The following is a 24,103-nucleotide window of genomic DNA, read 5'->3' on the forward strand; positions in this document are numbered from 1 at the left end:
AAATTTAGGGTTTGACGTGTAAGATTTGAAAAATAAACTCTATAAAGTTAAATGCTCATGGACTAATATCCTTTTCTTAAAAATATACACCACACATAATAATAATGGTGGCTATAAGCTGACTAGAATAGAAACAGTCACAGTCATTGCGGGGTGCAGCATAACACCTGTGTCAATATTGACTAATCTACTATTGATCTGTACAACCAAATGATTGAAGTACAGCTTGTGTCATGCATTTTTGTTTTTATTTAAATGTGCATATAACTAATATATTTGCATATGTTGTTGTAATCCAACTAAAATACATTTAAAATGAAAAATAACTAACTACATTATGTGCACAATAAATAGTACGACTATGACACAACAAAGTGTACCTTATCATTCACTGAACCAAATGTCTACTATTAAATCACCCAAAATTTGCATTTGTATAATGGGCAGGTGGAGTTGCTTTTGGCTTAACTTCACTTGCAGAAGCAGAACGTGTTCCTGTATCAACATCCATCTGAATTTTAGTTTTTGGGTAGGGAGTATACATAGGCTAAAGACTAATGCAATGTTGCTTTAGGACAGGCGAAGGATGTCAATACAGGAGCAAGACTGCTGGATTGTGTGACAAAGTACTAAAGACGCCCCCTAATGGACAACTAAGGAAACTGCAGAAACAAACTCTCCTGTATAGACAGCAGAAAGCAATTTTTTGGTTGCAAAATATTTATATGCTGTATATTATACACATTACATTGTTCATATTTTAATAGGTGTGCTATAGTAATGATTAACCCTTTAAATCCTTATTAACAGAAGCAAAATGTAGGTGAAGATTTTTCGTTTAAGCTCCCTGTCCGGTTTGCAGGCCGCCCACAGACCCTAAAACACAAAAGAAGAGCAGGAAACTTTAGTAGCTCGATCCTTGTAAACAACCCGGTCTTTGTATCACATCCATAAAATCACATGTTCATATGAAAAACGTGTGTCAGAACTTACTGAAGCATTGTTGTGCTCTCTCTGATCGTTTCAAAAGGACATAAACCAAGCCGATGGTGATCGTACATGACAAAAATCCTCCGATTCCATATCCGATGATCCTACCGTAGTAACCTGAATTATCTATAAGAGACAAGCACACAGATATCAGAATCTATTTTAATGCACTGCAAAAAATGATTTTCAAGAAAAAAAGTTCTTAGTATTTTTGACTTGTTGTTAGTAAAAAAATCTAAAAATTCTTACATTAAGATGCTTTTTCTTGATTAGCAAAACGACCCAAGAAAATAAGTCTATTTTTTAGACCAAAAAATATCAAATTTAAGTGATTATGTGCATAATACAAGCAAAAAAATCTGCCAATTGGGTAAGCTAATTTTCTTGAATTTTTCTTGGATTTTTCTTGGATTTTTCTTGAATTTAGTGTTAAAGAAAAATGTATAAGATTTTTTTTTTTGCTCACCCCATTGGCAGATTTATTTATTTATTTTTTTGCTTGTTTTATGCACAAAATCACTTAAATTTGATATTTTTGGTCTAAAAACTAGACTTATTTTCTTGGGTGGTTTTGCTCATCAGGAAAAAACATCTTAATTTAAGAATTTTTGGATATTTTTACTGAAGACAAGACAAAAATACTAAGAATTTTTTTTCTTGAAAATCATTTTTTGCAGTGTGGATGTAACCGGTATATTGGTTTCTATAATGGTCTCTACTGGTAATGTGTTGGCTTCTATTGGGATAGGAAGTGGAATTCACTACATAAAGGAATTTCGTAATGGTTTCACTGGCCCATTTAATGTGGTATTTAAAGTAGAAAGAATTCGACACCCTCTCAAATGCCAGCAACCTACCGTATACATAAAGAAATCCATATTTGTTGTCTAGACCGGGGACCTGACATATGAACATGGTTGCATTGTTATCTTGGGTTAGTCCTGTAATGTCCCAAATAGCAACTTCCGCAGTGCTTCTTGACTCACAATGGGCCCTCATAGACTAGGGGAAAGATTTAAGATGTTTAATGTTAGTATTACCAGTCAAATGTCCGAACACTAACAGCAAACTAATCTGTTTAAGTATGTAAGGATGCACCCATATAATGACGTTGGCTGAAAGAATGAGGTGTAATTTAGGCAAATTGGGGCTCAACTGAAGATGCTAAAATGTAAAATGTGATTTGTTTAACATTTTGTCACACCTCATATTTCCATTACTCACGTGCGCTATTTTGAAATATTTTTAAAATGGGATAAAATTTGTGAATTTGTCATTTTTTTTGTGATTTACTGTTTTGTACATAAAACAAGACTAAACATATAACCTTGATATCTTTGACTGAGTATAGGTCATGTCAAAGATTGAAATCAATGTGAAATCAATCAAACTTTGATGCTCCTCATCTCAGAATTAGATTATAAGACTTTGGAGTGGTTTCCTGGACAGGGATTATCTTAAACCAGGACTAGGCATTAGTTTATATAACTAGTTTTAACAAACAAGCCTTACTAAAACATTACTGCTGTGCATTTTGAGGCAAAACCAATTGCACTGATGTATTTAAAGATTTAAGGTTTGGACAGATTTTACATTTATTTTAGTCGAGGACTAGTCTAATCCCTGTCCGGGAAACTGCCCCTTTAACATGGATACCACAGACATTGTCACAAATTAAGAATACTTTTATAAAAGAATAAAAAAAACGTATCTGAACATTTGACTGATTGTGTAATACATCAGAATAAGTTGCATAGTGGACACTTATTAAAGTAATTCACCTGTGCTGGTAAGTATGTTGTTTTCTGTCCTGGACATACCACGGTTGAGTTTACCGTAGATCCAACGATGGTAAATTGGACTTTGTCAGATTGCGCTAGCCCAGACACACCACATTGAAACGTTACACTTTTCCCAGTCTCCGAGGTCAGATTTTGAGGAAGGAGAGTGTATGTGTATATCTGGCCTAGAGACAGAAGAAATGAGGCTTTCACTGATTCTTGTTGTGCTTACTCATTTGACTAAGAAATCACGAACTTTTGACTATTCCAATGACATCATCTATACACAAAACTTTATCTTTAAAATTCATCCATTAACATCTAAATTCAAAAATAAACTTAAATACAAATATAACACAATCATTTTAAGGCATTATAATAAATAAGTTTAAAAACAAGACATTGTTTGTACATAATGAATGCTATTTTTTCATTTCTTCTTTTACATTTTATTTTTTACTTTAACCAACTTTGGTTTAACAGTACTATAGCACTTTGAATGCTTTTGCGTCCAAGGAGAATAATAGCACATCCAAACATTTAATCTACCCCAAACACCATCACTTTCTTCAGTTTTAAGCTTAAAATAGAATAATAATAATATAATAATAATAAAACGCACCTGTTGTATGTGAAGCAAACTGCAGCACCAAAACCCCAAGCCACATCAGATGGGACATCACTTGTCCCAAGAGAGAAACCTTCATCCTATTCATTTCACCAGATTTCAAAGCATAAACTGTACTGTGCCCACAAACCAGGGCCACAAAAAGTCCTTTTATTGATCCAATCCTTCACGTCCAGAAGACCAGAGTCGTGCGCTTTCACGGTAGTTACAACACTGAAAGTGATGGAAGATGCTAATTTGCAAGGAGCTCGCCCAAGTATCTTTTTGGGTTGGGCTGGGACATACCCCGTTCCAACCTTCAGCACGATGTGTCGAGGCTCTGTCTGCACTTCCTTGTGTGCTTAGCACTGATTTCCTTATGGTTTCCCTTGCTTCGGCCTTTACTAAAACTACCATTTGAGTACAAGGCATTTTACTTCCAAAACAGCGATTTAAATTTACATCAGAGAGACGCAGTTTTTCCACCCAGCACAGGTTCCATGAATTCTAACAAGCACATGAGGACACTTAGTTATAGCATAGTAAATTTAACACGCTATTTGTTGTACAAGCCCATGAGAAAGATCAAACCCGATGAAGGAAGCGTGGAAAATTATCCTTTGGATTTTTTTATTTCTTAAAAAAAATCAAAGTTGTCCACAAAATTGCTTTGTTATCGCTGTTATGTGTTTTATTAAAAAATTAAGTCTTGTTTCATTTATTAAAGGTGCAAACTTTACATTTTGAAAAGAAAATCTAGTCAGATTAATATATTTGCAAAATAATTTGTACAAACATTCAACTAGTTTCATGGATATAAACAGATATATGACCCTGGACCACAAAATCAGTGATAAGTCACACAGGTAAATTTATGACAATAGCCAAAAATGTTGTAAATATGTCAAAATATTAACACATTTTTTATTTTTTATTATTGAATCTAATTTTCTAATTATTTAATCTAATTTAAAATATTGTCCTATCCTAACAAACCATACATCAATGGAAAGCTTATTTATCCAGTGATGATGTATAAATCTCAATAAAAATAAAAAAAAGACCCTTACTGGTTTTGTGGTCCACGGTCACATAAAGAAAATACAGTTTAAGGAATAATTGATGACGGGCTGTTGAATCATTTGAAAATAATGCACAACCTAGTAATGTAATGTGGCACAGAACTGGAGTCAATTGTTCAGCTTATGGTTACCACAGACATTGCTCTTTTGATTATTTTAAGACATTTGACAGGACATGTGTGCGGTTATATACAGTACTATGCAAAAGTCTATGGCCACCATCACCAGCTTTGTTGTTTAAGCAAAGTTTTAATTTCCATCCATATTAATGTTTTACTCTTTTTTTTGCACAGTACTATATTTATACACTCACCTAAAGGATCATTAGGAACACCATACTAATACTGTGTTTGACCCCCTTTCGCCTTCAGAACTGTCTTAATTCTTCGTGGCATTGATTCAACAAGATGCTGAAAGCATTCTTTAGAAATGTTCGCCTATATTAATAGGATAGCATCTTGCAGTTGATGGAGATTTGTGGGATGCACATCCAGGGCACGAAGCTCCCATTCCACCATATCCCAAAGATGCTCTATTGGGTTGAGATCTGGTGACTGTGGGGGCCATTTAAGTACAGTGAACTCATTGTCATGTTCAAGAAACCACTTTGAAATAATTCGAGCTTTGTGACATGGTGCATTATCCTGCTGGAAGTAGCCATCAGAGGTACTTGGGGGTCATAAAGGGATGGACATGGTCAGAAACAATGCTCAGGTAGGCCGTGGCATTAAAATGATGCCCAGTTGGCACTAAGGGGCCTAAAGTGTGCCAAGAAAACATCCCCCACACCATTACACCACCACCAGCAGCCTGCACAGCGGTAACAAGGCATGATGGATCCATGTTCTCATTCTGTTAACGCCAAATTCTGACTCTACCATCTGAATGTCTCAACAGAAATCGAGACTCATCAGACCAGGTACCATTTTTTCAGTCTTCAACTGTACAATTTTGGTGAGCTTGTGCAAATTGTAGCCTCTTTTTCCTATTTGTAGTGGAGATGAGTGGTACCCGGTAGGGTCTTCTGCTGTTGTAGCCCATCCGCCACAAGGTTGTGCGTGTTGTGGCTTCACAAATGCTTTGCTGCATACCTCGGTTGTAACAAGTGGTTCTTTCAGTCAAAGTTGCTCTTCTATCAGCTTGAATCAGTCGGCCCATTCTCCTCATCAACAAGACATTTTTGCCCACAGGACTGCCGCATACTGGATGTTTTCCCTAGAAATGGTTGTGCATGAAAATCCCAGTAACTGAGCAGATTGTGAAATACTCAGACCGGCCCGTCTGGCACCATGCCACGCTCAAAATTGCTTAAATCACCTTTTTTTCCCATTCTGAGATTCAGTTTGGAGTTCAGGAGATTGTCTTGACCAGGACCACACCCCTAAATGCATTGAAGCAACTGCCATGTGATTGGTTGATTAGATAATTGCATTAATGAGAAATTGAACAGGTGTTCCTAATAATCCTTTAGGTGAGTGTATATATAAAAGTTAATTGACTTGTCCTGTAGTCCTGTTCATATGTTAGGCCTAAATTACTCTAAAGCTATAGTGATGGTAGAAAAAGTCAGATCACAATATAGCAGCTTGAAATAAAATTAGACACAAAACCGAATTTAACTGTGCATTTCATCGTAAAGAAGCGATATATTTACAACAACATATTGCAAGCAACAATACTGACTGCAACAGCATTACTCAGTGAGTTATCCATACTTTGGTTTGTATCTTTACATTACTGCTTGTTATTCAATTACATCAACACCTTACTCCATACATAAAATAACATAACACACATCAAGGAAAAAAAATCTCATAGTTTTTAAACATTGTCATTGCTTTTGGCCATAGTCCCAGTGTTGTTTTATAAAATCTTAAAATGTACTTTCAGAAGTACAATCATGGCACATTTCACAAAGGCCTGTATTTTTATAGATATTCATGAGAAATAAAGTTTTACATATAAGCTCTTGCACTAAAGATTTGCCCTTATACTATATTAGTTTATGTACATGTACTCCCTCTACACCTTATGAAAATTACTGATTAGAGAATCTGAACATGAACGTAAACATGGTTAAAAAAAAGATTTAGTATATTAACCATGGTCTGGTACAATGATTTTTATGGTTTTCACAAAACCGTAGTTTCACCATGGTTTTGTAGCAAGACCATGGTAATTTGTGGGAACCATGGTTTAAGTACAGTAACCATGTTTTTTTTAAAGGGGACATATCATGAAAATCTGACTTTTCCATGTGCTATAATTGGGTCTCCAGTGCTTCTATCAACCTAGAAAATGTGAAAAAGATCAACCCAGTAACTTAGTTTTGGTAAACCATTCTCTGCAAGCATGTGAAAAAAAGTAATTGAAATTTTGCTCCCCTTGTGATGTCAGAAGGGGATCTTATTATAATAATACCGCCCCTTAATCTGCACTATTCAACCACAGCACTCCCATTTAGTGCAGAGATCAGCTCATTTGCATTTTAAAGGACACACCCCAAAAAAGTACATTTTTGCTCACACCTACAAAGTGGCAATTTTCACATGCTATAATACATTATCTATATGATATGTTGAGCTAAAACTTTACATACGTACTTTGGAGACACCAAAGATTTATTTGACATAAATAAAGTCTTGTGAAATGTCCCCTTTAACTAAAACCGTGGTTTATTTCGTACGGGTAGCAAACACAATTTAGGTAAATACTGCATTTCAGTTGAAGTTTTATATATTATTGTCATATTATTGATTTTGTGATTTATAATAAACTATATTTTTATGGCTATCAGGTGTTCAATATATTTGGTTGTTCAGCCTCTTATTTAAATTATAAGATCTGTAAAATGCATATTTGTTAATAAATCAATGAAATACTTTATAAAACAGTCACTTGCAATATATATGATTAGTTCACAAAACTCAAAATTCAAAAATGAGCTGTAGATATTTATAAGCTGTGTATGTTTTTTGTTTGCTGGTTTTTTTTAGGTTGAGCATTGCACATCTGATTATGAATATTTTGGTGACTGATTTTTGAAAGAGTACAAGCATTCTTCATAGAAAAAATTACCAATTCATATACTCTACGTAATGTGCTATACAGCATCCAAATCTGCTCTGGTCTCTTCGAGTCGGATATTGCGAAAACATATTCTACGTTTGTCCTCGAAACAGGTTGATCAACACAGAACATCTGACCTCAGTCTGATCAACCCAAGACGTCCGATCTCAGAGCAACAAATCTGACCTCAACTGGGAATTTATCAGTCTCACAAAGAACATTTTCCATTTTTCCTAACTGTTTATGGAGTAACAGCACGGGCCATTTTGTGCACTCCTGGTGAATTCTCATACATCTGTGGGGAGAAAATGACAAAGTTTGCTTTATGATACGCAAGTAACATTCGGTAACAGAAAGGACATTCGGTTACCCTCATGGCTGCAGATATCCACGGCAGAAAGCGAGACACGCGGGTGTAGACGCCGGGCTTTTTGGCCATGGCACAGCCGGTACCCCAGCTCACGACTCCCATCAGACGATACCGACTGGTTTTGGAGAGAACATCTGCTGCTACGAAAGGACCACCGCTGTCTCCCTGACATCAAATGAGAGAAATGATCATCTATAACACATCCCAACCTGCTTTTACAGAGACTTTGGCTGTATAATTATTATTTTGCATTGACACTTTCACGCTTGGAGTGTGTTCAGGTTGCTCAACTGGAGCTACAACACAAAGGTCCTCGTGTACCAGCATTTTTAAATAAATCACATTATAACAAACTTTAATTCAAAAGTAAAACATGCACCAAGTGCTGTACAAATAGACTCTCCGAAATAAAGGTACAAGAAGGTAAGGAAGTTGTCCCCGGGGCGGTACCTTTTCAAAAAGTACACTTTTGTATGTAAAAGGTACATATGGTTTCCCTAAAGAGACACACTGGTACCTCAAAGGTGATAAGAGGTACTCACTTTTAAGAGTTTCTAAGAGTTCAGAATTTAGTTGAAATAAAATAAAGTACTTGATAACAGACAAAAACAAATGAATGAGAGAAAATGAAGCATCACAAATACCTAAATCAAAGCCATAGTCAAATATCTTTAATAGAAGTCATTGATAATTTCAAAATATTCAAATATATTCAAATATACACACTGTGAGTGTAGCAAGACTGACTTGTTGACATCTTTTGCGCTTTCAATTTTTGCACAATTTTTCCACAGTGAAAGCAAGTTCTCCAAGTGGTGGATTTATAAAAATTATTTAAAATAAAACTGAAATCGCCCTAAACTTTTATTATATATTACTGGATAAGAGTCTCTCAGCTCACAGTAGGTCTGTCTTAAATGTTTTATATTTTTTGTCTTCACAAATAGGATTTTTGACTTTAAAGATCCTACTGTGGTGATCTCTAGCATAAAGCAACATGTATAAGGTTTGACTGTCACCCTCTGGTGGCCATATCGGTCATTGTGACACTGTTTGGATGATGATGTCATCAGTACCTGACATGAGTCGGTTCCTCCCTTCTCATAGCCTGCACAGAACATGGTGGTTGTGATCTGGTTGTCATAGTAATCCGGACCGTTGCACACAGCATCACTGATGATGGGTACGTGAGCTTCCTGTAGGACGTTTGCTTGAGTTCCTATACGAGAAGATTTATTATTAAAGAAACGTCTTTACAGTGTTATTCATCCACAATGTATTTTTTTATAAGTGGGATGCTTGGGGTTTCTGGCGTGTCAATCATGGCAGATGCTTGGTAGTATAAATTTAGCTTACATTCATATATTTGGTGAAATCATGCAACCTTATACTCTGTATATTCATGTTGATGTTATTATACAGTATGATATACTGTAGTGTATTCAAACATCACCAACAGGAATACAAGGTCCCAATATAAAAGGATGATTTAGACAACTGTACAGCCAGCTTGTCTATTATAAATGTACATAATGTGTGAACTTTAGTTATTAAATTATTATGTGGTAATAATCGGCAGCAGGCCTTATGCTACAGTTAAACACTATTCTGTCTTTGACCTTTGTGTTATTGACCTATAGGTCAATAACACAAAGGTCAAAGACAGAATGAGACAGACAGACAAATATTGATAGACTATGTGATTATAAATACTCAAGCATGATTTTTCAATAACTTTACTTTTACACAAAAAATAATGTTCTGTTACTAACCATAATACTCCACGTTACCCCAGCCGGTTACTGTACCCATCTGTCCATCCACCAGTCGCTGACCGTAGCTTGGAAGACAAACTGGCTGGATGTAATCTAACAAACAATAAAAGTGATAAGATCAAGAGAGGACAAATCTTCTTGTCTTGGTTATGATGTGTCTCCTTTTAAAAATATTTTTGTGACCCTGGACCACAAAGCCAGTCATAAGTAGCATGGGTATATCTGTAGCAATAGCCAACAATACATTAAAATTAATGATTTTTATGACAAAAATCCTGTAGTAAAGGTCTTGTTCCATGAAGATATTTTATAAATGTCATATTGTAAATATATAAAAATCTATTTAGCATTACTAATATGTTTTGCTATAACTTCATTTGGACAACTTTAAAGGTGATTTTATTTATATTCTGATTTTCTTTTTGCACCCTCAGATTCCTGATTTTCATAGTTGTATCTCTGTCAAATATTTTTCTATCCTTTTCAATAGAAAACTTATTTATTTAGCTTTCATATGATGTATGAATCGCAATTTAAAAGACTTACACTGCAAAAAATGACTTTCTTACTTGGTATTTTTGTCTTGTTTTCATTAGAAATATTTAAAAATTCTTTGATCAAGATGTATTTTCTTGTTGAGCAAAATGACCCAAGAAAATCTGTTTGATATCCAGACAAAAAATATACAATTTAAGTTAATATGTGCTTGAAAAATATCTGGCAATGGGGTGAGCAAATTTTTCCTGAATTAGGTGTTTAAGAAAAAAGTTACTTTACTCACCCCACTGAAAGATATTTTTGCTTGTTTTAAGCACAGATTGACTTGGGTTGTGTATCTTTTTTCTGGAAACTAGACTTATTTTCTTTGGTCATTTGCTCATCAGGAGAGTGCATCTTGGTTTGAGAATTTTTTGATATTTGTACTGAAAACAGGACAAAAATACTAAGTAAGAAAGCTTTGTATGACTGCTTTTGTGGTCCAGGGTCACATTTGACCAATATTTTCTTCTAAATTTAACACAACACTGCTTACAAAACTCAGTTGAATTATGAATGTAGGCTACTACCATGACATAACACTAGAGGGAAACATTTTTTGGAAGATTTTTTTCTGAATCTCACACTCAACACAAATGTAATATATTGAACAAATCTTCCAAATTTTCCCCATTATAATTAACAGTCACAGAAAACTGTGTATTTAAAGAAACGCGCTGTATTTCTGGAAATTTCTCTCTGTATTGTCTTTTGTTTTCAGTCAAGAAGCTGTTGAAAAAGAGACGCTTTGTTCTCAGGACTCGCAACCTGAAACCACAAGGAGGTTTCACCAGTCACCACTACTTTAATAAAAAAAACAGCCCAAAAATGTGCTGCCAGTTTAACTCTTTGTGTCTCAAAGTCACAGATCCATCTCGGTTCCACTTTGTTTTACAAATGTGCACCTACAATGTACTCACCCAACCAAACATTACATGTTACTACATATACAGTATTTAATATAGGTTAAGGGCTAGTACTTACTTAGTATTTTCACAGTTAAGTGCGACCTCTATCTCTTACATGAATAAATAATGATCACCTTTCTTAAATGTAAACAATCTTATATAGGAAGCACAAAATCATATAGGAAGCCATATAAAGGACAACGATAATATATATTGTCACAATTGAATTTAAATCGTTTCTATGGCTATGAAAACGACTTAAAGGGGACATTTCACAAGACCTTTTTAAGATGTGAAATAAATCTTTAGTAAATCTTTCAGAAGGGCGGTATTATCCCCTTCTGACATCACAAGGGGAGCCAAGTTTCGATGCTCTGTTTTTTCACCTGCTTGCAGAGAATGATTTACCAAAACTACGTTTTCCCATTTTACAGGTTGATAGCAGCACCGGGGACCCAATTATAGCACCTAAAAATGGAAAAAGTCGGAATGATATATCCCCTTTAAAGACCCACTGCACCCTTGGTTTGATACGTAGATGTAATTTTCAGATGAAACAGGAAGTTAGGGTGGGACATATTAAGTGGCTCCTCCCCATTTTTGTAATAGCCAATAGTGTTTAGGTCACCTCACAAACTGGAATTTGAGAAAAAGCTGAAAGGTACAATGACGTCATAAAAATCGTTCATCCATTTAGGCAAAAGTGAGAGACTGTATGTTATGAATGTTTATCTTCTAAATGCGGATGTTTTGTAGCATACTGGGTTGTATAGATATAAACTAGAGCTGACACATTCACACTAAAAGCCAACAAACTTTCATTTTGCTTTTATGTGGACTTTTTAAGTAGATAAAAAATGAGAACTAGATTATATGGTGGAAGACCACTTAGCTTGCAGCACTTCAACCTCGGTGCGCAGTAACATCATCAATAAGTGCTTTTCCGCCATACAATAAATTTCTCATTTTTATCCACTTGAAAAAATGGCCATGTTTTATTTTGTGCCACCATACTTAATTGTGTAACTACGTATGTAACAGTCTTTTAATAGGGAAAACATGGAAGTGTTTGGTGGCTTTTAAATTTATCCCTGTTTGGAGCCATAGGAATGAATTGGGCTAGGCTAAATGCTAACACATCCAGGACCCGCTGTGAAAAGATGAAGAGCACGCATTGAAAAAAGATAGGCATGTATGCAATTTCTAAGTTGCGGTAAGAACATAGTAAAATATTGAAAAACGGTGGTGTTTTCCTTTACTAAACACTATTTAATATCATAAATATCACAATTTGATTTATGTCTCAGTGTAAAAACTCACCTGTAAACTGCAGAGGTTTTGTTAGCGCCACGACTGCAATATCTCGACTGTTGTCATCGATGTTGGCGTCGACGAAGGGCAGGTAGCTGCTGTGGTAGACGACTGTTTTTACCTCAGCGATCACAATGTTCTTGCGGACCGGGGTGTTATAGATAGACCCCATCATAACCCGCCAGCGTGAAACATGACGATACCTCCTGAGGCCCAAAAGACAATAAAATTAATTCAAAACTCCTTACTCTTCCTGATGTCATTCCAAACTTGATTTTTCCAGCCAGACATGCTGGACATTGCTTTGAACCTATGCCCTACATAACTTTCTTAAATTTCTAAATGCAAACATTTCCAAAAGCACACAAAATGTATTTGTAATGAAAGCCCACAACAGAACGGTTCTTAAATGTGTATTTAACCCTTACTTTATTTTGGAGACTCATTTTAAATAGCTCAAAAACGTTTATGCTTCAGGTTAAAATTTAATTAGATTTTTTAAGTTAGATGTGATGCACCTTGCTTTTTAAAGATCTTCATCTTGACATTAGATAGCTTGATTAGATCCAGCTTTTTATCTCCCAATCCACAGTCTATGCTATTAAACACCAGTAATATGATCATGCAGTGATCAGTGTTTTATTTAGATTTTTTTATTTATTTATTTGATTTGTTTTCATCAAGATACAAATCCCCTGCAATTCCTCTACTAACCACCAGGGTTTCACGAAACCCAGTTTGGGAAACCCTGCACTAACCCTATCCTTAAAGGAACACTCCACTTTTTTCTCATTATGTGCTCATTTTCCAGCTCCCCTAGAGTAAAACATTTTATTTTTACCATTTTGGAATCCATTCAGCCGATCTCCAGGTCTGGCAGTACAACTTTTAGCATAGCTTAGCATAATCCATTGAATCTAATTAGACCATTAGCATTACGCTCAAAAATAACCAAAGAGTTTCGATATTTTTCCTATTTAAAACTTGACTCTTCTGTAGTTACATCGTGTACGAAGACCAACGGAAAATTAAAAATTTTGATTTTCTAGGCCAATATGGCTAGGAACTATACTCTCATTCTGCGTAATAATCAAGGACTTTGCTGTAGGAGGCGCAATGATTTACGCAGTACCTGAAAATAGTCCCCTGCTATAGACGGTTTCAGCAGTAACAACATAAACAAGCGGCTGTCGCGGTCTGCAGTAACTTCCGGTAAACTCCGCTAATAATAAATAATAACAAAGTACTTAAAAGTAGTTTATTTATATAACAAGCAAAAAAACAACACATAGATTACATAGGAAACCAAAACATTTGTTATTTTTGACGAGGCATTTGTTCAAGAGATCAGTTTAGCAACTAGTTAGACCATTAAAAAAACGAAACCAGAAGTAAGCTTCGGATCCAGACGTGTATCACGTGCGTCCGATGAAACCGTCTATTGAAAGTTACCAAGGGGTCTACTTTCAGGTGCTGCGTACTTTTGAACACACCTAGTCTTTCTTTACTTCCGGTCACAGGGTATGGCAGGTTGGCGGGGCCCGGGAAAAGATTGCAGCGATTAGCAAATAGCAACATGACCCAACTTTAAACAATCCAATTAATTCTCAATGGACGAATTCAAGTCAAGACCTTACGTCACAACAGGAAAACAAGACGAATATTTGGGATGAATGTTAAATGTGTGTGTGTGTATGTGTGTGTGTGTGTGTGTGTGTGTGTGTGTGTCACTCACTCTGGAAAGCAGTGTGCTGCACTGACAATCCAGCGGTCTGAAATGATGGTACCACCACACTGATGAACGGCATCATACTGCAAGCTAACCTGCCACGGCCACGAACCCTGACGGGCATCTTCTCCCCCTACGATCCGTTCCTCAGGCAGCATGCGACGACCACAGTCTACAGACAGAATAAATCAATCGTCCTAAAAAAAATTTCAATGCACTACACACTGACTTTTACGGAGCCCTAAGGGGACATGGAGCAAAAATTTAATAAAGTTTAGTTTCGCGTGCTGCTAACCCAACACCGCTCAAAAGTTGTTTTGCAATTTTGTCTGGTGCTACTATTGCACAGCTTTCACCTTCTGATCTTTAGTTCAAATTGTATACTATTGTGAAACTTTCCGCATTTAGTTTCGCGTGCTCACATGAAACTACCTCGTTTAGTTTTGGGTGCTCACGTGAAACTTTCGTGCGCGCACGTGAAACTTTCGCTCTCATGTGCGATAGTTTCACGTGCACGCGCGAAAGTTTCCCGTGAGCACGCGAAACTAAACTTAAAAAAAAATTCTGCACATGAAGGTTTCTCGTGAGCACATGAAAGTTTCACGTGAGCACATGAAACTAAACTTTAGATTTTTTTACTCCAATGTCACCTTAGGGGCTCGGTAGACTTTAATGGCAACTTACCCTGACAAATCACCTCTAGAATCTGTCCTTTGTCACATTTACTGAAACAGAAAATGTTAGTTAGTGTTTTGAAAGTGACCTATTGTTCCAGTGCATTCAGTGGGTAGTGAACACAACACTAATTTTGACTGTTTATAATGCAACCTGAATTCTCAATATAATGTAATGTGTGCAGCACCAAGCTGAATTGCAGTCTATTTGTTTGAGCAACAACAGTGATGGCGAGAGTCTGGGGCAGGGCTGTATTTACATCCCATTTACATTTCTGCATTTGGCAGACGCTTTTATCCAAAGCGACTTAAAGTGCATTGACGGTACACATTTATTCAGTGTGTGTTCTTCGAGTTCTGATGTGCCGTGAACACAATGCTCGTCCAGTTGAGATAAAGTTTGTTTCAGAATAGAAAAGTGGAAAGTGTTTGCAACTTATATGTTTTTACGTTAGAGGGGACATTTCACAAGACTTTTTTAAAATTTCAAATAACTCTTTGGTGTCCCCAGATTACGTTTGTGAAGTTTTAGCTCAAAATATCATAGATAATTTATTATAGTGTGTTAAAATTGCCACTTTGTAGGTGTGAGCAAAAAATAGTGTTGTGTTGTTTTCTGTGTGTCCTCTACAAGGCAAATGAGCTGATCTCTGCACTAAATGCCAGTGCTGTGCAGATTAAGGGGAGCCAAATTTCAATGACTTATTTTTTCACATGCTTGCAGAGAATGGTCTACCAAAACTAAGTTACTGGATATTTTTCACACACTGGGGACCCAATTATAGCACCTAAACATGGAAAAAGTCATGAAATTGCATTTAAGATCAACATTTTATCAGTATGTATGTTTCCTGTGATTCGAACACCTTTGTGCTGCTAACCCACCGATCAACAGCAATTTAGTCTGGTGCTACAGTACTAGTGCACAGCTTTAACCTTCTGATCTTTAGTTCAAATTGTATACAAAAGTATATCTTACCAAGGATACAGGGCTGTTTTTATCTTCTTCCCGTAAGTTAACTCAGTCTCTTTGACACAGAAAAAATCCTGGTCTCCGTTACTTTCGGGAGCACAAGTTACTGAGACATTTACTGCTCTGAATGAAAAGGGAAATTCAAATCAAGACCTCAATAAGACAGTTCCTGTCCGAGCTATCGCTCTAAAGAATTGGTGCTAAATAAAAGCTCGTAATCATAGGGGAACCATTTTTAGAGCTATATAGCACCTATAAAGCACCTATGAAGAACCATCCAGGGCTGATATAGCACCACAATATGGTTCTACACAGGTACTACATGGGTGCTATATGGCACTTAAAATGGTTCCCCTATAATTACGAGCAGGTGAACCATTTTTAGTGCTATTTAGCACCATTTATTTAGAGTGTATACATTGTCTGTATGCAAAGCATGCAAAGTCTTTTTTCTTTTATTCTCTGGTCTTTTTCTTAAAGGTTTGTTACCTGACGAAGCCCATTTCCTCACAGGTAATGTTGGCGATGAGCTGGTTGGCATTGGATGAGCAGACGTGTCTCCATCTTCTCTTAGTCGAGTCAAACACCCTCAGTCTCTGATCTGCTGCACTCACCTGCACTGCAGGACACATCAGATATGTTTGGAACGGCATAAAAATACTTTTAAAAAAATATGCAAAATTTAAAAAGAGGGAAAATGTGAACAATGAATTAGATGTTTGTCACTACAAAAAAATATATCTGTTAAAGGAATAGTCTACTCATTTTCAATATTAAAATATGTTATTACCTTAACTAAGAACTGTTGATACATCCCTCTATCATCTGTGTGCGTGCACGTAAGCGCTGGAGCGCGCTGCGACGCTTCGATAGCATTTAGCTTAGCCCCATTCATTCAATGCTACCATTTAGAGATAAAGTTAGAAGTGACCAAACACATCAACGTTTTTCCTATTTAAGACGAGTAGTTATACGAGCAAGTTTGGTGGTACAAAATAAAACGTAGTGCTTTTCTAAGCGGATTTAAAAGAGGAACTATATTTTATGGCGTAATAGCACTTTTGGGAGTACTTCGACTCGGCGCAGTAACACCCTCCCTCTCCCATTATGAGAGTGAGAAGGGGAGCGGACTTTTCAGGCGAGTCGAAGTACTCCCAAAAGTGCTATTACGCCATAAAATATAGTTACTCTTTTAAATCCGCTTAGAAAAGCGCTACGTTTTATTTTGTACCACCAAACTTGCTCGTATAACTACTCGTCTTAAATAGGAAAAACGTTGATGTGTTTGGTCACTTCTACCTTTATCTCTAAATGGTAGCATTGAATGAATGGGGCTAAGCTAAATGCTATCAAAGCGTCGCAGCGCGCTCCAGCGCTTACGTGCACGCACACAGATGATAGAGGGATGTATCAACAATTCTTAGTTAAGGTAATAACATATTTTAATATTGAAAATGAGTAGACTATTCCTTTAATGAATGCCTAAGCATAAAATGAAATGTATAGATTCAAATATTTTTATTTACCTACTTTTACAAGCAGGACTGAATATATTTACATATGAGGAGTTTGGTTCCAAAACGCGATAAACGCAATTTTTATAAAAAAAATTATTTACCGCCAAAATCAGTATTGTATCTGGTCATTATTAAAAAGTAAATTCTTTATTTTACACAAAATCCGATATTCGCCATGCTATTCTGTCATCTTTTCTCCCTTTTTTCCCAAAACGTGATAAACGTCAGCCATCCTTCTCTGCAGAATGAAATAAATCCACTTAACCAATCACAGCGCACCATTCCACGCATTGTGAACAACAATAAATACACTCGGTATCCTAGTTTTCCTCATCTACTTTGTAATTCATGATCCACAAACAAACAAAAACAAAATAATAATTTGATGGCATTGATAAACCTTTGGTGGTTTTCTGTGGCGGGAAAGAAACGTAAGCCATCAAATTCGAATAATTTACGTGAGAAGCACTCAGGCGAAGGAAAAATGCCTGCTGTTGCTTGTTCTCCCGGCAGCATCAAGCTTCTATCATGCTAACACATTGATCCAAGGGGATCTTATGAAAAACTTTTCATTATTTTACGCGAAGTCAACGAAAATCGAGCAGGACCAAAACATTTTACAGCTGATCGCTATCAAAAAAGTTCAGTGACGACGTCCCATGTATAACAGCAGCAATGACAGTGTTCTTAATATGTAAGTGTTTTGATTAATGCCATTAGTGTTTATTTTTTTAATCAGTGTATACCACTAGACAACTAAATGAATATAACATGGAAAAGATGAATGCACATTTATATATAGATTCAATATCAGCATTTTGAAAACAAAACTTGTCATGGATTTATTGCATTTTGTGGAAAAAATAATCAGTTTTTATAATAAATCTTTGAAAATCAAATTATGGATTTGAATTTTTTATGTTTTTTAACCTAAAGATGCTATGTGAAAGTTTGTAACAGAAAATAGTGGTTTTCATCTTGACACTTTCTTGGTATAGAAAACACATTTCACCGAAATTATTTAAAATTGATTTATTGCGTTTTGGATCCAAACTCTTAGCTTAATACACAAAAGTTTAGAAATCCACAGATAACACACATCCTAGTTAAAGGGATAGTTCCCCAAAAATGAAATTGAAGTTCGCCAAAAATGAAATACATTTTTTACAAACATGTGCAAATGTCTTTGTTCTGATGAAAACAAAGAAATATATTTTGGGCAGTGTTTGTAACCAAACCGTTTTTGAGCACCATTGACTTCCGTAGTCGGGACTTTCCTATAATGGAAGTCAATGATGCTTCTGTTTCCTGTTTGATTACAAATATCTTCCTTTGAGTTCAGCAGAACAAAGAAATGTATACAGCTTGTAACAACATCAGTGTGAGTAAATGATGACTGAATTTTCATTTTTGGGTGAACTATCCCTTTAAGACTCAATAAAGAGGACGTGAACATCCAAGCTCCATAATACAACCAGCAGACTGCATTTCATCACATATACTGTATATTCAAAAACATATAATGTTCATAATAAAATATGTATTTTAATTACATCTAAATGTTATTAAATTTAAATAGCAATGCTTACCATCATATAATCCTGTATCTTCTGTTGTTTTTACATATGTGACTGAAAAACAAAACAGACAACAGAAAATGTATAGAGTCTTTGTGATATTAAGTAACTGCCATATTCCCATTTATCAGCCATTTTATAACATTAGTCAAATTCTTCTGTAAGCAAAGCAGAAAGTCTCACCGAGGGCCCAAATGGCGGCTCCCAGTCCTCCCAGTATGATCACTACTAGAGCCACAGCGGCGATCATCCGACACGGACTGAGGATGGTCATCCCTGGACTCCCTGTACAGAAACCAGCAACACTGTCAGTACAGGACCTGTGTGCTGTCTAATAATATTATAGTTTGCACATTTAAAACAGTGAAGTGAAATAACATAAACCTCATGAAATAAAAGCCAGTGAGCAAACACATAAACCATGACAGAGAAAGCTGATGAAAGGAACACAACGCTGAACAGGATCAATACTCCAAAGTCCTCAATTTCTTACCGCTAAAGTAAACCTAGGACATAATGCCAGTGTCACGATCATCTCTTTCTCTCTACACACATACAGTACACACAAACTAGTGTCTAGATAAATATAAAATACACCTCTATTAAGTCTTCGTCTAAGAAAGGGGCACATTTGAGCAACAAAATTGACTTCCGGGTATGAGAACAAAAAAGACCAGAAAAAAAATAATGCAGGCCGTTAAGGCCAGACTTAAACCTGCATTTTTAAAGAAGCAGCACATACTGTACCTTAACTGATGCCAAAATAAATTATATCAATTGGAAAGACTCACGTTTTATCCCATGCTTGGGTCAAATTTTTTTCTAAATCAATTTAATGCAACCAGAGTGCAATTTCCCAAAATGAATGAACACATTGCCAGGTCCATATAAAATTTGCAATGAATCTCGTGTAGATTTAAACTTTAATGTGTTAAATGAAACTGACAGCATTATTAAACTATAAGATAATGAATTAACACACAAGGGGCAGACCATGTGCAGACATTTGTGAATGGTATTTGCAAAAATATATACACTTTAGACAGAAGCCCAGGTGTGACGATTAACAGTAAGTCCATGCTAAGAAGACGACTGTAGAGACCATGTGTTTGATAAGACCAATGCAAACACACACACAACCAAACCTAATGCACAACCATTTTGATTATTGGCAACTATTCACATCCACATGGTCTGGGTCAGCATTGGGTTTAGTGAGCAGGTCAGGTCATGGAGTCATGAAGTGTACACAGAAAAACAAAATGTGACGTTTATTCTTCCATAAATGCACATACAAAAATTAAAATACATGTTAAATGTTACTTTCTTCATTTGTTGGGTATTAAAGGGACACTTTTTTGAAAATATGCTTATTTTCCAGCTCCCCTAGATTTAAACATTTCATTTTTACAGTTTTTGGAATCCATTCAGCCGATCTCCAGGTTCTCTGGCGGTACCGCTTTTAGCATAGCTTAGCACAATCCATTGAATCTGATTAGACCATTAGCATTGCGCTAAAAAATAACCAAAGAGTTTCAATATTTTTCCTATTTAAAACTTGACCCTCCTGTAGTTACATTGTGTACTAAGAACAACTGAAAATTAAAAGTTGCGCTTTTCTAGGCAGATATGGCTAGCAACTATACTCTCATTCTGTGTAATAATCAAGGACTTTGCTGCCGTAACATGGCTGGAGGAGGCGCAATGATATTACGCAGCATCTGAAAATAGTCCCCTTGGAAACTTTCAATAGCAGGGGACTATTTTTGCTTGCTGCGTAATATCATTGCGCCTCCTGCAGCCATGTTAAGCCAGCAAAGTCCTTGATGCAAAGTCCCTTTAATGCATTTGGTTTGTGCATTTTAAAAAGTATGTTGTCTCAGAAAAACTTGTGTGCACTTTTTGTCACATCCATAACACATGCCTCATCTAAAATAGAAAACTCGTATAGACTTATATTTTTTCCGATGTCTGGAAAAATAATCAAATGGTTTTATATGTATTGGTAGTAAATGCATTCTCTGTGAATTTATATTTCAAGTTTTGACTGCAAATGTCACATTCATGTGTCTGTTAAATGCATAATTGTAAATAAAATTTTGTGAGAGGTGCACGTTTTGGTATGAAATACACTAAACACAACTTTGTAAGAAACGATGAACTACAGAAGAGTCAAGTTTTAAATAGGAAAAATATCGAAACTCTTTGGTCATTTTTTTACGCAATGCTAATGGTCTAATCAGATTCAATGGATTATGCTAAAAGGTGCTAGCGCCAGACCCGGAGATCAGCTGAATGGATTCCCAAACTGTAAAAATCAAATGTTTAACTCTAGGGAAGCTGGAAAATGAGCATATTTTCAAAAAAGTGGAATGTTCCTTTAATGGCTACATTGGAGGTCAGATCAAAACTGAAAGACTGTAAAGTTTTTGTTTGCCTTCTCGTGTGTCATTCCTGAGGATTTCACTGCCTCAGTCTCTAGAGCACCTCTCATGACCTTTTTGACCAGAGAACAAGTAGTACTTTTGTTTGAGTAGGGGTGTGTATCAGAGAGACAGAGAGAGAGAGAGAGAGAGAGAGAGAGAGAGAGAGAGAGAGAGTGTTTCTTCATGGTACACTGCCTGTCCTCTCTCTCTCTCTCTCCTTAAGATGTTGATACCGGTCTAATGAAATTTCTAGAGCCAAAATTTAAACAATACAACCCCCCATACATACAGTAAGGTTGGTACAAAAGCATACAATGTATACATGGACATTCAAGATGTTAAAAACTCAATCTATAAGGCAAACTTGGTGTTACACACAACACAGAAACAAAATAATGTAGCATACACTGTAAAAAATACTTTGCTGCCTTAAAATTTTTTGTTAAATCAACTCAGATTTACAAGTCATGTCAACAGAGATGAGTTGACACAACAATATAGTTGAGAAAACTCAACCTAATTTTATAAGTTATAACAACTCACCTGTAGTTATAACAACTCATCTTTAGTCAAGATAAATAATAGTAAGTTGAAATTACAAAGAATACAAAGAATTTTAAGGCAGCAAAGTATTTTTTACAGTGTAGCGATTCCACAATGTTCCCAATCGTCTCAATGAAACGTATCCACTGTAAAGAATGTACTGAGTCCGAAACATTTCTCTAAACTCTAAGATTGCTTATTTTTGAGGAATAATACCGGCATGTTATACAGCACATATAAAGGGGCTTGTTACATAGTCCATAATAGATCATAAAATTAATGTTCAACAAGTGCTTTGTGGTGTCATGATTCGACACTGCTAGCAGTGTGTCTACTACATGATTGCCAGCAATTGACAAATGCATCAGGTATTTCGACAAAACAATGACTCATACTATTTATAAGTACAGCCCATCTTATAGTGATTTAAGAGTGTTAATACTTTAACAGAAAAAACGTATTTCTCTCTAAACTTCTTCAAGAGGTCATACTGTATGCATCCTCCGATAATTATTCCTTTATCACACTGCACATGTAAAACACAGTTTAAATGTAGAAACCTTAAATTTACAATGCAGGAAATGTGTTTATAGAAAGACTCAATATATATTTTTAGAAAGAGTATTTTTAAAAAACAATCCAGTATAAACAGAAGAAATAAAGGTGCTTCGAAAGTTCACAGCGAATGCCATAAAGAACCATTTTTGGTTCCTGTAATAAGCATTTAGTCAAAGGTTATTCTTTTCATTCATTTTTATAACAATCCAAAGAACCTTTTTCACAACAAATAGCCATTTTTGAAACATAAATGTTCTTCTGAGATTAAAGGTTCAGCCAACAACTTGCACTATAAAAAAATCTGTAGAAATTACAGTATTACTGGGTATTACTGGCAATTAGCTGCCAGTAACTTACTGTAGATTTTACATTTATGTTATTTACTGGCAACAGTTTGTTCAAAGTTAAATGAACATGAAACATTTTCAGTCTTTATCTTCTACAGTAAGTTACTGGCAACCAGCTGCATAATAACAGCAATTTTTTACAGTGAATGTGTTTAGTTCCTTTAAATTTAAGCTAGAACTCTTTTTCTAATCTATTCAGCAACTTGTAGTGGCATGTATAAACAGCTGTATGACCACTCCACGTCATGTCATGTTTAAAACCCTTTGGCCTTGTCAAAGTATTACACAGTTCCAGGTGACCAAAACAAATGGAGTACAAATGAACCCAGCAGATCACGGGCAAGCTCGGTTAATGTTTAACACGAGTCGTCTGATGTCAAAAAATGAAGAGAAATATCTGTCTCAGTACTCACCGATCTTCTTCTCTTTCATCTCGATCCAAAATGAGAAGATAAAAAACACCAAAAATGATTTCCAGTGGCTCCTCTTTAAAACGGCCTTGAATCTGATTGGCCTTCTTTCTGACCTGAAAATGTTGGATAGAGGAAAACAGTTTATAAAAAATATGGTCATGGACAAAGATGGGTTAAGCAAGTTAAATAAACCAAAGGGCAAACTGAGTAAAGAATTTACCAGGTCACAGCTAAGGGCTGTTATAATTAATATGAATAATCTGTGTTTATATAAAGAGATGCCTATTCACTTTTTATTGTTTATCATTTTATTGTTTTAAAATAAAGAAAATTAAAAATGAAACCAATTCACACTTGAATATACACAGAAAAGTTGAAAGGCAAGCCAAAAGTTTAAGAAACTGAATAATCTTTTAAATGTAATGAAATAAAACCTCAGTATACTTATAAAAAATTATTTATACAGGCCGGACGGCCGGTAAACAACAAACAAATTTAACCAAATGAGCCTTCTTACAGTTATAGTCTGAAGATGACGATATTCTAAATTATTTTAAAACAGGTTATAAATTATACTTTTTTTATGATACAGGCTACAGAATCAACAGCTTTTATTGTTTGCATTGTTGATTATAATTTTAAACAAATAACATCTTAAGTTTACCTTCCCTGTAGCTTTTTAAAAACAAAGAGATGCCAAAGTAGATCAGGCTTTTCCTCCAAATATTCGTGTTGACATTTTGTTTTCCCTGGAGACTCTCTTATTTTCCAGTTAAATGACGCTTTTCTCCGGTAATCAGACAGTTGCTCACCTCTTTTACTCTCTCTATCTGTCTGCTGTGTGCGCGCGGCAACCTCCTTTTCCGGTCAGAGAGCGCTGGGCTGCAGGTGCGAGCAGGTGGGCGCGCGCTGGGTA

The 24,103-nt window shown here is 35.7% G+C and overlaps 1 protein-coding gene across 2 annotated transcripts; it reads right to left on the bottom strand.

The window, feature by feature from the left end:
* Positions 1-4,018: 4,018 nt before the first annotated feature.
* hpn (hepsin) lies at positions 4,019-24,034 on the bottom strand. Of its 2 annotated transcripts, none has more exons than XM_055211178.2 (13): positions 23,852-24,034; positions 23,188-23,291; positions 19,084-19,185; positions 18,913-18,954; positions 16,296-16,425; positions 15,813-15,929; positions 14,844-14,884; positions 14,166-14,331; positions 12,440-12,636; positions 9,672-9,767; positions 8,976-9,118; positions 7,900-8,064; positions 4,019-7,824 (listed from the first exon to the last, which is right to left on the bottom strand). In XM_055211178.2, the coding sequence occupies exons 2-13, from the start codon at positions 23,204-23,206 to the stop codon at positions 7,771-7,773; spliced, it is 1,272 nt and encodes a 423-aa protein (XP_055067153.2). In that variant the 5' UTR covers positions 23,207-23,291; positions 23,852-24,034; the 3' UTR covers positions 4,019-7,770. The 2 variants fall into 2 exon arrangements, with proteins under 2 accessions (XP_055067153.2, XP_055067152.2); XM_055211177.2 differs by having other exon boundaries at positions 23,188-23,300.
* Positions 24,035-24,103: the final 69 nt, after the last annotated feature.

This window comes from Misgurnus anguillicaudatus, chromosome 10, assembly GCF_027580225.2.
Source record: "Misgurnus anguillicaudatus chromosome 10, ASM2758022v2, whole genome shotgun sequence".
Taxonomy (NCBI): domain Eukaryota; kingdom Metazoa; phylum Chordata; class Actinopteri; order Cypriniformes; family Cobitidae; genus Misgurnus; species Misgurnus anguillicaudatus.